This window comes from Chrysochloris asiatica, unplaced genomic scaffold, assembly GCF_000296735.1.
Source record: "Chrysochloris asiatica unplaced genomic scaffold, ChrAsi1.0 scaffold00057, whole genome shotgun sequence".
NCBI classification, from domain to species: domain Eukaryota; kingdom Metazoa; phylum Chordata; class Mammalia; order Afrosoricida; family Chrysochloridae; genus Chrysochloris; species Chrysochloris asiatica.
In genome coordinates, this window is record NW_006408575.1 from 4,123,085 (window position 1) to 4,135,427 (window position 12,343).

A 12,343-nucleotide genomic window follows, 5' to 3' on the forward strand; every position below is an offset into this window, starting at 1 on the left:
CAGCCAAGTCTTCCTCTCAAACACATTCCTCCCAGGATTTTCATTTACAGTTAATGTGTTTTACAGGAAGTTCTTGAAAATAATTTCAATCCAGACACGAAGTTTGTTCAGTGATACCTAGTTCCATGAAGTTTGCATTTCCATGTAACTGAGAGGAATCGAAAGTAATTTTGTCTTTGTTCTTCTTGGTGGTGTAAAGAAGTAAAACTATCAGCCAGATTCCTTTAGTACAAAATGAGAAAAAGAAAGATCTGGGCCGTGCTGGGTGTGACTTCTGAAGAGTTAATCACACTCATACCACTACAATGATTAGTGCTAGGAATCTTTTTTAGATGATACAAATGAAAATACCCAAATGGACATAAAAATGGTCAAAAGTTATTTACTGCAGGTCAAGTCTCTACCCCGTTTGTACCCCCTCCCTTAAAAAAACAAACAAACAAAAAAAAAAACCATACAAAATGAACATGTTGTAGGGATGGGAACTCTGTTAGACATTCTAATTTGCCAGTCACTTGTCCCCAAGATAGGGAAAGGGAACAGCCATTAGGTTTTATTAGTAACCTTATAGCAGTAACCAGATGTGTTAATGGCAGCTGATTGAGGTCCATCAGTCCTTTGAACATATGAAGGGAAGCATGGCTGTAGTTCTCTGACTGCCCACATCTGCACACATTCAGCTACCATGGAAACTATGGAGGAGGAAAAAAATATATTTATTCCAAGATTCTCTTAGTGGGATTTTCAGGCACCCTTTTTCCTGTAGAGTGGTGACAATGTGCTAGGGACTGCTGTGTTTCCCAGCGTGGGCTCCCATCCTCTGAGGGTCCTGAGAAGGATAGTGGATTGGTCCTGGAGCCCTCATGAAAGGAGGGGGTGGTCCCATTGGGTGGAACATGTGTGGCCCAAAACCTGCAGATGGGAGAGAACAAATCTGTCAGGTTTACTGTTCTCTTGGCAATATTTGACATCTTGAGATCTTCTGAAGGTCAAAACCACATATATAATGCTGACAAGGAAGAAAACAGTAGTTCACAAGAATTGTACTGGTGTCTCTACCTGTATTACCCCTTGGTTTTGGAGACCATTCCCTGAATTCAAGTTAAAAAAGAACAACAAACAAAACTCCACAGGACTCGATATAGCTGTTAACCTGCTTTCTGAGCCCTGCTCTGATGCACACGAGAACTGGCTACCTGTGATGGATTTACATGGTTAACTCTGTCACTGACATTCTCTAGGCACACTACCCAACATGCCAGTCTTGAACTCTTCAGCACTGGTCACCAACAAAATAAAGAGTATGAGTCAAAACATTAACTCAATACCAAGCACACTGTCTGCTTCATCGGATACTTTGTGTGTGTGTGTGTGTGTAATCAGACTTCCCTGAAGAAGGTGAAGTGTCATGTCCACTTCTCACACTTCGGGTAAGAGTGCTCTACGGCCATCAGTTTGGGTCTAATTGAGAACAGGGTACAAATCTCTAATAGATGACTGCAGTCTACTAACTTCTGCTCTGATTAGACATATACTTGGATCTCTGGAAAGGTCACGTGAAAAAACAATCAGAAATGTTAACACAAACTAGTTTTACTTGCAGGCTTCTACAGGGCAAACACAAAGAATTTAGAGTGGTTAGACTTGACGGGTAGAACATAAACTTTCATAAGCCTTTCTCAGGGTTCAGGAAATCCTATTTATTTACTAAGAAGGAAGATGAACGTTACCTGGGGGAGGGGGTGGAGCAATGCCGGGGGGTGGAGGCAGGGTGATGTTGACCACGGCTGGAGGACCACTGGGAGGTAGGTTAAAGTAGTTGGCAGAGGCTTCTTCTTCTGCTGCAGGGGGAGGAGGCAGAGCTGGAGGAGAGAAAACAGCCAAGTGTAACAAGGAATACAATTATGCACCACTGTTTCCACCCACTTTTAGATCCTCCCACATCCTGCTGGAGGAGGCAGTTCAACACCTCATCCAACAGAGGAACTTCAGGACACACGGAACACCTGAGGGCAGCAAGCTACAGGGCTGGTAGGAAGTCTGCACTCACCTCCTGGCAGTCCTGGGACAGGTTCCAGTTTGATTCCAGAGTCTGTGGTTCCATCCTTCTCTTTTTCTTTGCCTCTGGCTGCTTGGGATCTGGAAGACACAGACACATATTATCAGCACTTTATCCGCCTTCATCTCAAACCTCTGCTTTTGCGGTTCTGCACACAAACGAAGTTCCTTCACTTTTTGCTTCCTCTTCACTAAACTCTCTTTCCCCATAAATGTTACACTGCAGAGTAAACAAGAGCAAAGATTTTGAAGACAGAAAGACAAGGCTTCCAACCAACCTGCTAAAATTGTTGTGAGGACCGTGCTTAGCACATACAAAGTCCTCCAGAAGGGGAGCTGATATCAATGATTCTTCTCCCAGGTTCCAACCTGGAAACTCATTTCCCCTTTGAACTTTCAGGGCATTTTACCAGTGTCTTTTTATGCAATAATCACTTTCAAAGTTAAATTAATTTTAAACTTTATTTTACTGTCTCCACTAGACAATCAATCTCTGCAGGGCAGAATCTCAGTATGATTCATTTGTAGCACTCAAATCTACTTCCCGTTTCCTGGCCTCATACTTGGCCTGTAACCCTAATATCCCTAGGAATGAAGTGCAAGACAGAGACTGAAAAGGTAATTCTCTTTAAAGAGCCTATTCTTTAAGCCTATTTGTTAAAAGCTTACTTCTTGTTGTTAAGTGCCATCAAGTCAGTTCTGACCCTATAGGGTTTCTGATGAGCAGTTGGTGGGTTTGAACAGCCAAGCTTTTGGTTAGAAGTTCAGTGCTTATCCTATAGCGCCACACCAGATAATGGAAGTTTCCTGAAAATCTCCACAGAGGTACTTTGAAGTCGTCTAAGTCTCACCTTCCCCATTTCACGTTGAGTCGGCGGCCATTGACAATCAACTTATTAAAGGACTTTTCAGCAGCTACTTCAGCAGCCTGTCTTGTGGCAAACTGAATGAAAGCACACTGCTGTCTCTGCACAACAGTGATCGTCCGGATCTCTCCAAACTGGTAGAAATGATTTCTGAAAAGATGCAGCCAGAGAAAAACATGACTCCATTACATACAGATACTCCAAAAGATCACAAATGATTATTAACTCCTTCCCTGACTCACCACTAGGCAGGTGGGCCTCAGTTACTTGCCTAATTAAAATCACAAACTAAAGTCACAAAAGTCACTTTTGTGCCTCACAGCAACCCCACAGGTTTCTAAGGCTATATAAATCTCCATCTATCTCCCTAGGAGCCACTGGCAGCAGTTTCTTAACATCAGCACCACCAGGGCACCTTCCTGCCTGGCTGCTTTGCCCTAATCTTGGTGCTGTCCACTGAGAGAAGAAAAGAAAATCATGAGCCTGAACAGAGGTTGCTAAACACCTCAGGAGTTTTCACATGGAGGAAAGGAAGCTCCAATTGGTTCCTAAACCCTATGCCCTCTATCAGCGGTTAGAAAACGCCCACGGGCCAAGAATGTTAACATTTTAAAGGGTTGTAAAACATTAAAAAGAAAGATAAAGAATATGACAGAAACTGTATATGGCCTACAAGTCTAAAATATTTACTATATGATCAATTATTAAAGGTCTCCTGATCCATGGGTCAGCCAGTTCAGTTAGCCAGGGTTTAATGAAGACAGGCTACTGAGGACAGTTTTAACTTTATCTCTTTGCTGTTAAAGTGCTGTTGAGTCAGTTCCAACTCATAGCAACCCTGCACAGGGTTTCCGAAGAGCAGCTGGTGAGCTTGAACCGCCAACCTTGCGGTTCAAACCGACCTTGAGGTTGAGTGCTTATCCTATGGCGCCACACCAGGACTACTTTAATAGACGTAATTTCCACCAGTATCTGTGCAGATGTCTGTCTAAACATAACACAAATTTAGACAACACCAGTCTCTTTGAAAAGCACCATTTAAACTACAAGTTTCATAATCTCAAAGCTCCCTGTTCTCTGCATAATTAACCATGCTTAGACACGACCCATCCTTTAAAAATTCTACTGGTTATTAGGCCAAATAGAACCCCAAGTACATATTACATATGCATGGATGGAGTAAGCACTGTTGATTTCTACTCTGACAATATACATAACAATTTTATAAAGATTTTAGTCAGCATGATAAAACTATAGTGGTTACAGAAAAACGTACTCTGTATAGAATTATAAAACAAACACATGCTCGCCTGTGTTTTTACCAATAAAGTATCCCAAGGCCATTAAAAGCTGAAAGAGCTCATAAAATTATACCCACAAACCTTAGGTCTGTCTCAGTAATGGTATCGCCAAGCCCACCAACATATAGTGTGGTGATAGTCTTGTCCTCTGGTGGGTCCAGACGAGGCATTGTTGACGCCCGCTTTAGAAGCTTATCTGCCACAGGGTCGTTGATGCCGTAATATCTGTCTTTGATATTCTGATCAGCAAGTGGGTCATCTGGGTCTGTAGGCTTCTCATGTCTAGGAATCAGAGGAAAACATGCATACAAGTGAGATAAAAGGAAAAAGTTTTTAAAACACTCATCATCCAATAGTAGCTTCACTTTTAAAGCCACAAATTCATACCCTGAAAAGACTTTTGAATTAGAGACCACGTCATACTGAAATAGATCAAAAGAGTTACACAGTTACTACCCAAATATCATACAAGGACTTCTGGGTCAGAACTGACTCGACCACACTTAACAAGAAGTCATTTAAACAATTGTCTAGGGTGCCAGAGTATCCATATGAAAAAAATGCTTGTGGTATTGTTGCTCAGTGCCGTCAAAGGGTCACAGTGACCCTTTATAGGGCTTCCAAGGCTTTAAATCTTAAGAGGAAACAAAAAGCCTCATCTTTCTCCTGTGGAGCTGCTAGTGGGTTCAAACCACAGAACTTGTGGTTTGGAGTCCAGTGCTTATCGTATGGAGCCACCATACTCCTTCTTTTAGTCTAAGGCACCCCAAAACTAAAGAGAAAAAATTATTACCGTTTTTAGGTCAGTGTTTCTTAATGAATTTGAGGTCTTGCATTCCACCAAGAATCTGTTTAAAGCCATACACCTAGCCCTAGAAAAAGGCATATATAATGTGTGTCTGTGTTGGGGAGCCAGGGGGAGTGTTTACCAACCCCCAAGTTATGAAATCCCACTCCAGCAGCTTGGTAGTCTTGACTGATACAAATTTACATACCCTTTATGGAGCCTTGATGGTATTTTAGGATAAGCCCTGGACTGCTAACCATAAGGTCGGCAGCTCAAAGCCACCAGCCACTCCATAGGAGAAGGATCAGGCAGTTTGGAAACCATACAGGTTGCTATGAGTCGGAATCAACTTGACGACAGTAGGTATGTGTTATTATTATTTTTTTAATATACATTGGGATTCCAATCATGTACACCATGACAGTGAAGCCGTATGTTTGAGGTAGAAACTTCTAAAGTCAACATCCGTATTCTATGCACAGCAACTTAGTTTCCAAGGCTCAGTTATAAGACACTATAAATCACTCAACTCTTCTAAACAAAGCAGTTCCAAGACATGAGATACAACAAACTAGCTGTATGATTTTAAAGCTGAAAATAGTGGAAATGAGCATCTTCCACTTGCTGGATGATCAAGCATCTGAAAGCAAACACGGAGAAGGTAGTTCAGCTCTTGCCTGTAGGGACACTCCTCTCCTCTCTTGCACTCTCCTTTCACCCAGAAGGAGCAAATATGGGGTCGGTTCCTTTTGTAGTAGGGTGTGGTCCGGGCCAGTTTGAGCAGCATATCACTAGTGGATGTAGCTTTCCCCAACATGCCAACTGGCCGTGTCCCGTCAGAGTTAGAAATCTACAGAGAAACAATACATTCCAAAGGTGAGGCTGTGTCACTTCACTAGGATTCTTGTATCAAACATAAAACTGTATCAAGAAAGTAGCAGCACACCTCTCTCTCCATGTTCTGCGTATAGTATTCCTTGTTGACATCTGACTTTGGCATGTCATCCTTAAAAGACAATCCCGCATCACGAACCTGGATGGGCAAGCCTGGTGAAAAAGAAAGGAGGGAATAAAATACAGGACTATTTTAAGCATTTTTATACAGGCTGACCCTAGATTTTGAACGAGATGCATTCCTAAGTGCAACTTCAAGTCGAATTTATAAGTACCTTGGAAGAGGTGCAAACAGTTATTTGGCCTTACTTTAATGTAAGAAAAGGATCACAGCCTTTTTTCAATGATTTAAAGGCTGCACTGCAGTGTGTAAAGGTGACTGTGATGAAGGATGCTCATAACCTGGGGAGTTACTGTGCTGACTCTGCAGACCAACGATCCATCACTCTCCTTCCTCTCCCCACACCCTATCTGGTAACAGAGGCTTCCTGACATTCTCATTCACTGTCTTAGCACCATCAGTCTCACACAGCTACAGAGCGTTCTAAGAAATGACCCAAATTCCTAAGCTGTCATTATATTTGAGGAAAAGAATGTTTTAGAAAAGCTTTGACTATATTAAATTTAATCTGTAAATTAATAATGTATCTCAATTGTAATGTAAGATTTAAACATAAGCTAAAAACATAAAACTGAGTTTGTTTTTAGACTGTTATGGTTAGGTGCCATCGAGTTGGTTCTGACTCATAGCAACCCTATGCGCAATGGAACGAAACACTGCCCGGTCCTGCTCCGTCCCCACAATTGTTGTTATGCTAGTACCACAATAACAGTCATTTAAGAGTCATTCTATTCAAGAATCAGAACAGCTTTTTAATAAATATGTAAATATTAAAACTATGTAGCAAGATTCTCATTAACAACTTACAATACCTCTTTCATTCTGATATGCACCAAAAACCCTTGTTGAATAACTATTATTCTTTTATAAACAAAATTAACCACTGTTTTATAAATAGAAACACTCTCCAAAACTATTATTTTGAAACTTTGTTGTTAAGTACCATCAAGTCAGTTCTGACTCATAGCGACCCTGCATAGGGGTTTCTGAGGCTGTAAAACTTAGCGAGAGCAGAAAGTCTCATTTTTCTCCTACGGTTTGAAACTTTAGCAATATAATAATATAACCCTAACAACACAGCTTATATAAAAATATAAAACAGAATTAGTCTATGAACTTCCAGTTTAGGATAATGGGGAAAAACTTTGGATCTAAAAAGAAGCCCAACGGAAAGAAATTATCTATCATGGAATCAATACTTTTTAACCTCACTGTCTGTACAAACATACCAGGAGACTTCCAAAAGTTAATGAAACAATGGAATTAAAAGATAATGGAAAAAAAAAAAAAGGTAATGAAATTTTTCCATTCACTTTTTAAAAGCCCCTCACATATATGGGGAAGGTTAGGACGATTCTCATTTTCTTATGTTCTAAGAATGGCTTAGCATGTTCTCTTCCTGAGAAAAGCAGACCACAGTGCAAAATTGGGTCAGGACCAGAGATAGGGTGAGAAGTGGGAGACAAAAAGACTGGCTTGTTGCCTAGGGCACTTCTGTCTCAATATTTGCAGATCTATCTGACTGGGCAAATATACCGTATTCTAGGTCCAAGAGGCAGGTCTGACAGACATTCTTTAATTTACTGCAGGTTTGGCATACTTCAGTCTTCTTGAAACGCATACGGACCCCAGGGCACCAGCGGAACACTGTGAATGGTCTGGCACAGATCTGAAACACAAAGCAAAAAAGCCAGAAGGTATTAATGGCCCTGACCGGGGCAATCAATTCAGGGGATTTAGTAACAGAGAATTTGAAGAACAGATTTCTGAATTTAGAAGAGACCTTAGCAATCATCTTACCAGACTGAATGTTATCTGATGCTCTATCCTATTTACAATGTCCTTTCCTAGTTGTTACAAAATTCATACAACAGAAATGAAATACTCAAAAGGTCTCCCTACCCTAGAGATAATGACCATTAATAATCTGATCTTTAACTATTTGAGGGACAGAAGGGGAGTGGGAGAGTGTCATATACTTTCCTCTAAGAATCTTAAGACAGCTATAACCTCCCCCTCCTCAGCTAAAATTTACATAATCATACAGTGTTTGGGGTATAAACTCAGGGGCTTCAAAACCCGTCCAAGACACTACGTTAATAACCGGGACATCAGAGGAGATTTCTTAGCTCCTGCAATAAACAGCTAACAGTCAGTGAGCACATACATGATACATGAAAACAAACAGTAGCACTGTTTTGTTATCGCCATGTGTCCCTGAGGTGATTCCAACTCATAACTATGCTTCTTCTGTCAAGTTGATTCCAACTCACAGTAAAGCTGTGTACTTCTCCATAGGCTGGAAATCTCGACTTTTCTCCCTCAGAGCAGATGGTGGGTTGAAACTACTGATCTTCTGGCTACAAGCCCAACGCCTAACACACTGTACCACAGGGCTCCTTTGTTACAACACAGAGCAGCCCTATAGGACTGCCTAGTATAGAACCACCACACAGTTTCCTAGACTGTAACCTTTTAGGAGCAGATCACGGGGTCATTTCTCCCACAGAGCCTTTGTATGAGTTCAAAGTACCAACCTTTCAGTTAGCAGCCGAATGCTTAACTGTTGCATCACCAGGGTTCCTTCATTTACTTTTATTTGAGCATATGGAAGGCAAATTTGGAATAGAAAGGAAATTAAAGTAAAATTATTACTCTTTAATAGGCATACTTACTTTGCATTCCTTCCCGTACTTTTCTTTGGTCTGAAATACAAAAGTATAAAAAAGAAGTGACATTAACAGAAAAAAAAAAAAAAAAGACCATCTAATTTGGCTACTTCTTCCCTAAATACGGAACCAAAAATGTGTCGATATATCCCTGGTATCCTAAAGGAGAAATAAAATCCTTTTGAGGGTAGGCTAATGATAAAGGAAGAGGCTTCAAAAAAGTTCAACTAAAAATGACATTAAAAGATAACAAAATGTTCCCATGAACTTTCTGAAGCCCTTCATAATTTAGTCACCTAAGTGTTATAATCTCACAAGAGTCTTATGGATCTAATGCCAGGTGTTGCTGGTGCTGTTAAGTGCTATGGAGTTGGTTCTGATTCATATTGTTGTTGTTAGGTGCCATCAAGTCGGTACCGACCCATAGCGACCTTATGCACAGCAGAACGAAACACTGACCGATCCTGGGCCAACCTCACTACTATTGCCACACTTGAGTCCATCGATGCTGCCACTTGGCCAATCCATGTCGTTGGGGGTCTTCCTCTTTTTCTCTGACCCTCCACCTTACTAAACATGATATCCTCCAGCGACTGGTCCCTCCTGACAATATGTCCAAAGTATGAGAGACGAAGTTTGGCCATCTTGGCCCCTAAGGAGCATTCTGGCTGCACTTCTTCCAAAACGGATCTATTGGTTCTTTTGGCAGTCCATGGCACTTTCAATATTCTCCTCCAACACCATAACTCAAAGGCATCAATTCTTCTATGGTCTTCCTTAATCACTGTCCAGCTTTCACATGCATATGAGGTTACTGAAAATACCATGGCTTGGGTCAGACAGCACCTTAGTCCTCAAGCTGACATCTTTGCTCTTCAACACTTTAAAATGGTCTTGTGCAGCAGATTTGCTTAATGCAACACATCGTTTGATTTCTTGACTGTTGCTTCCGTGAGTGTTGATAGTTGATTGAAGAAGAATGAAGTCCTTGACAATTTCAATCTTTTCTCCATTGATAAGAATGTTGTTTATTGGTCCAGTGGTGAGGATTTTTGTTTTCTTTACATTGACATGCAATCCATACCGAAGGCTGTGTTCTTTGATCTTCATCAGTAAATGGTTTAAGTCCTCTTCACTTTCAGCAAGCAAGGCTGTATCATCTGCATATCGCAAGTTGTTACTGAGTCTTCCTCCAATCCGGATGTCACATTTTTCTTCCTGTAACCCAGCTTCTCGAAATATTTGCTCAGCATACAGGTTGAATAAGTATGGTGAAAGAATACAACCTTGTCGCACACCTTTCTTAATTTTAAACCATTCAGTGTTCCCATGTTCTGTTCGAACAACTGCCCCTTGGTCCAGGTACAGATTCCTCATGAGCACTATTAAGTATTCTGGAATACTCATACTTCTCAATGTTGTCCATAGCTTGTCATAATCCACACAATCAAAAGCCTTTGCGTAGTCAATAAAGCACAGGTAAACATCTTTCTGATATTCGCTGCTTTTAGCCAAGCTCCATCGGACATCAGCAATGATATCCCTTATTCCACGCCTCTTCTGAATCTGGCTTGAACCTCTGGACATTCTCTGTCAATGTATGATTGTAGCCATTTCTGTATTACCTTTAGCAAAACTTTACTCACATAGGGTATCAAAGAGATAGTCTGATGATTTCCGCATTCCGTTGGGCCACCTCTCTTTGGAATGGGCACAAATATGAATCTCTTCTAATCAGTCGGCCAGATAGTTATCTTCCAAATTTCTGATTCATAGAGACCCCATATAGTGTTTCCAAGGAGCGGCTGGTGAATTTGAACTGCTGTGGTCAAATGCTTATTTGGCAATGCCACACCAGGATTCCAGGTGAGAGCATGTTATTTCCACAGCCACAACTCTTAAGAATCATTGCCGGCTTCAAAGTTCTCTACTAAGAACCAAAATTCCTAACGGTTTTCAGGATCCCCAAAATGAGGTAGGATTCGGCCACGGCCTGCCCATTTTACAAGTTTAGTCAGAAGGCAATTACTATAGACTCACCCTGTGCTGATGCCCTGTATCTAGAAAATATGCTCCCATATGCTCTTCAAACATCTTGAGCATCAACACGTTATATGAGATGGATCACAATACAATAACTTAGTCCTAGTCTAGTTGTTACTTGTTAAGTGCCAGAGTCAGTTCTGACTCACAGAGACCCTGTATAGGGTTTCTGAAGAGGAGCTGGTAGGTTTGAACCAGCTACCTTGTGATAAGCAGTCCAGTACTTATCCTACCAGGATTCCAAATATTAATTGTTAACTGATACTAATTTCACCCTGAGTTTTAAGGACAGTAATGCTGTGCTGGAGTCCTGTGGCGCAGCAGGATAATGCACAGGACCTACCTCACCAGGTACTCCTTGCAAACCCGGTACAGGGTGGCTGTGAGTCAGAACCGACTGGATGGCACTTAACAACAACAATGCCATGCTCCACTCCCCACTCTCAAGACCCACATCCACATACAACAGAGAAAACACTGGTGCTATGCAAACAAATGCATTTGACTGGGAATCAGGGAACCGAGATTCTAGTACTAGTTTTCCTCCTAACCTGCTGAGGTCTCTGGAGTCAGAATATTTTATTTTAAATTCCACCTCTACCCCTATTTGCTATGTCAAAAAACATGCTTCACATTAATAGATCTACCTCATCGGTAAATGCTCAACAAAAATTAGCTATTCGGTTGACTCCTACATCACAGCACTGCTGCTGAGTACCAAAATGAAATGATATGCATGACTTCTTTGCAATTAAGAAGCGTCCACTCACCATTCGGATATATGGGTTTTCTCCAAGACACGTCTGGCACAGAATGGGGAAGTCCTGGTGAAAATGGGAAATCTGGTTGAAGACCAAATTCCGAAGACCCTGCCACCTCTGCCCCACTCGTGGGGTCGGGGAACGGGGATGAGGGGTGGGAGGCCGGGCAGGAACCCAAAGTTCAGCGCGCGTCCGGCTGAGGGAGGGGGCGCTGTCTGCACTTCCGGCAGTCGGCAAGAGCAAAAACAAAAAAACCCACTCGAAAGGTTGGTGTGAGCAGGGATGGAGTGAACACAGACCCCGGAGCGGCTAAGCCTTCTGCTCCAGCCAGGTTAGGCCGCGGCGCTCGCTCCTGCCCGGAATTCTCTCGGGCACTCGGCAGCCTCGCCCTGCCCGCCCTCGTGAAGGCCAGTTTCGCCACCTCCTTCCGTCTCTTTCCAGCGGGCACACTCACCGCATCCTCCCAGTTCTGCCTGTTGTAGGTGTTGGAACCCAGAGAGGTAGCCATCTTGAGCGCGTCCGGGAGCAGCGGTGGCTTCCGAGTAGGAAGAGAGGACCGCCACAATCCCGTCGGGCCCAGAGGCAGGCTCCCGGCCTGTCTACGTCTTATTTCTGCGTCTAGTGCGCCCTCCGGGGCGGGCCTTGTGCGTCATGACGTCGCCTGCTTTCAGAATTTCTTCACTAACAATTGGTGTTCTCATATAGCGAACAGTGATGCTGCTCTGTGGGTCTCTCTGTGTGGCGTAGAGTTTGTTCCTATTTGGAGTGAAGAGCAGCCACAAGTACAACTGGCCTATTTAAAAACTAAGTGAAAGAATAAAAGAACAAGTAATAGATTTTAAA

The 12,343-nt window shown here is 42.3% G+C and overlaps 1 protein-coding gene across 1 annotated transcript; it reads right to left on the bottom strand.

Annotated features, from left to right (window-relative positions):
- Positions 1 to 781: 781 nt before the first annotated feature.
- On the bottom strand, positions 782 to 12,008 carry RBM22 (RNA binding motif protein 22). The gene is made up of 11 exons (XM_006863887.1): positions 11,955 to 12,008; positions 11,510 to 11,563; positions 8,703 to 8,732; positions 7,564 to 7,696; positions 5,959 to 6,059; positions 5,690 to 5,862; positions 4,307 to 4,507; positions 2,910 to 3,074; positions 2,051 to 2,139; positions 1,731 to 1,862; positions 782 to 912 (listed from the first exon to the last, which is right to left on the bottom strand). Exons 1-11 carry the CDS (start codon positions 12,006 to 12,008, stop codon positions 782 to 784), a joined length of 1,263 nt encoding a protein of 420 aa, XP_006863949.1.
- Between the last annotated feature and the right edge of the window lie 335 nt (positions 12,009 to 12,343).

What these genes read in the sequence shown, in the direction of transcription:
- RBM22 (XM_006863887.1), bottom strand. Translation starts at nt 12,008, where the DNA reads ATGGCTACCTCTCTGGGTTCCAACACCTACAACAGGCAGAACTGGGAG. An exon ending in AAAACCCATATATCCGAATG is followed by an intron (nt 8,733 to 11,509) that starts GTGAGTGGACGC and finishes TTTGTATTTCAG; the next exon opens with ACCAAAGAAAAGTACGGGAA. An exon ending in CGCAGAACATGGAGAGAGAG is followed by an intron (nt 5,863 to 5,958) that starts GTGTGCTGCTAC and finishes GTTTCTCTGTAG; the next exon opens with ATTTCTAACTCTGACGGGAC.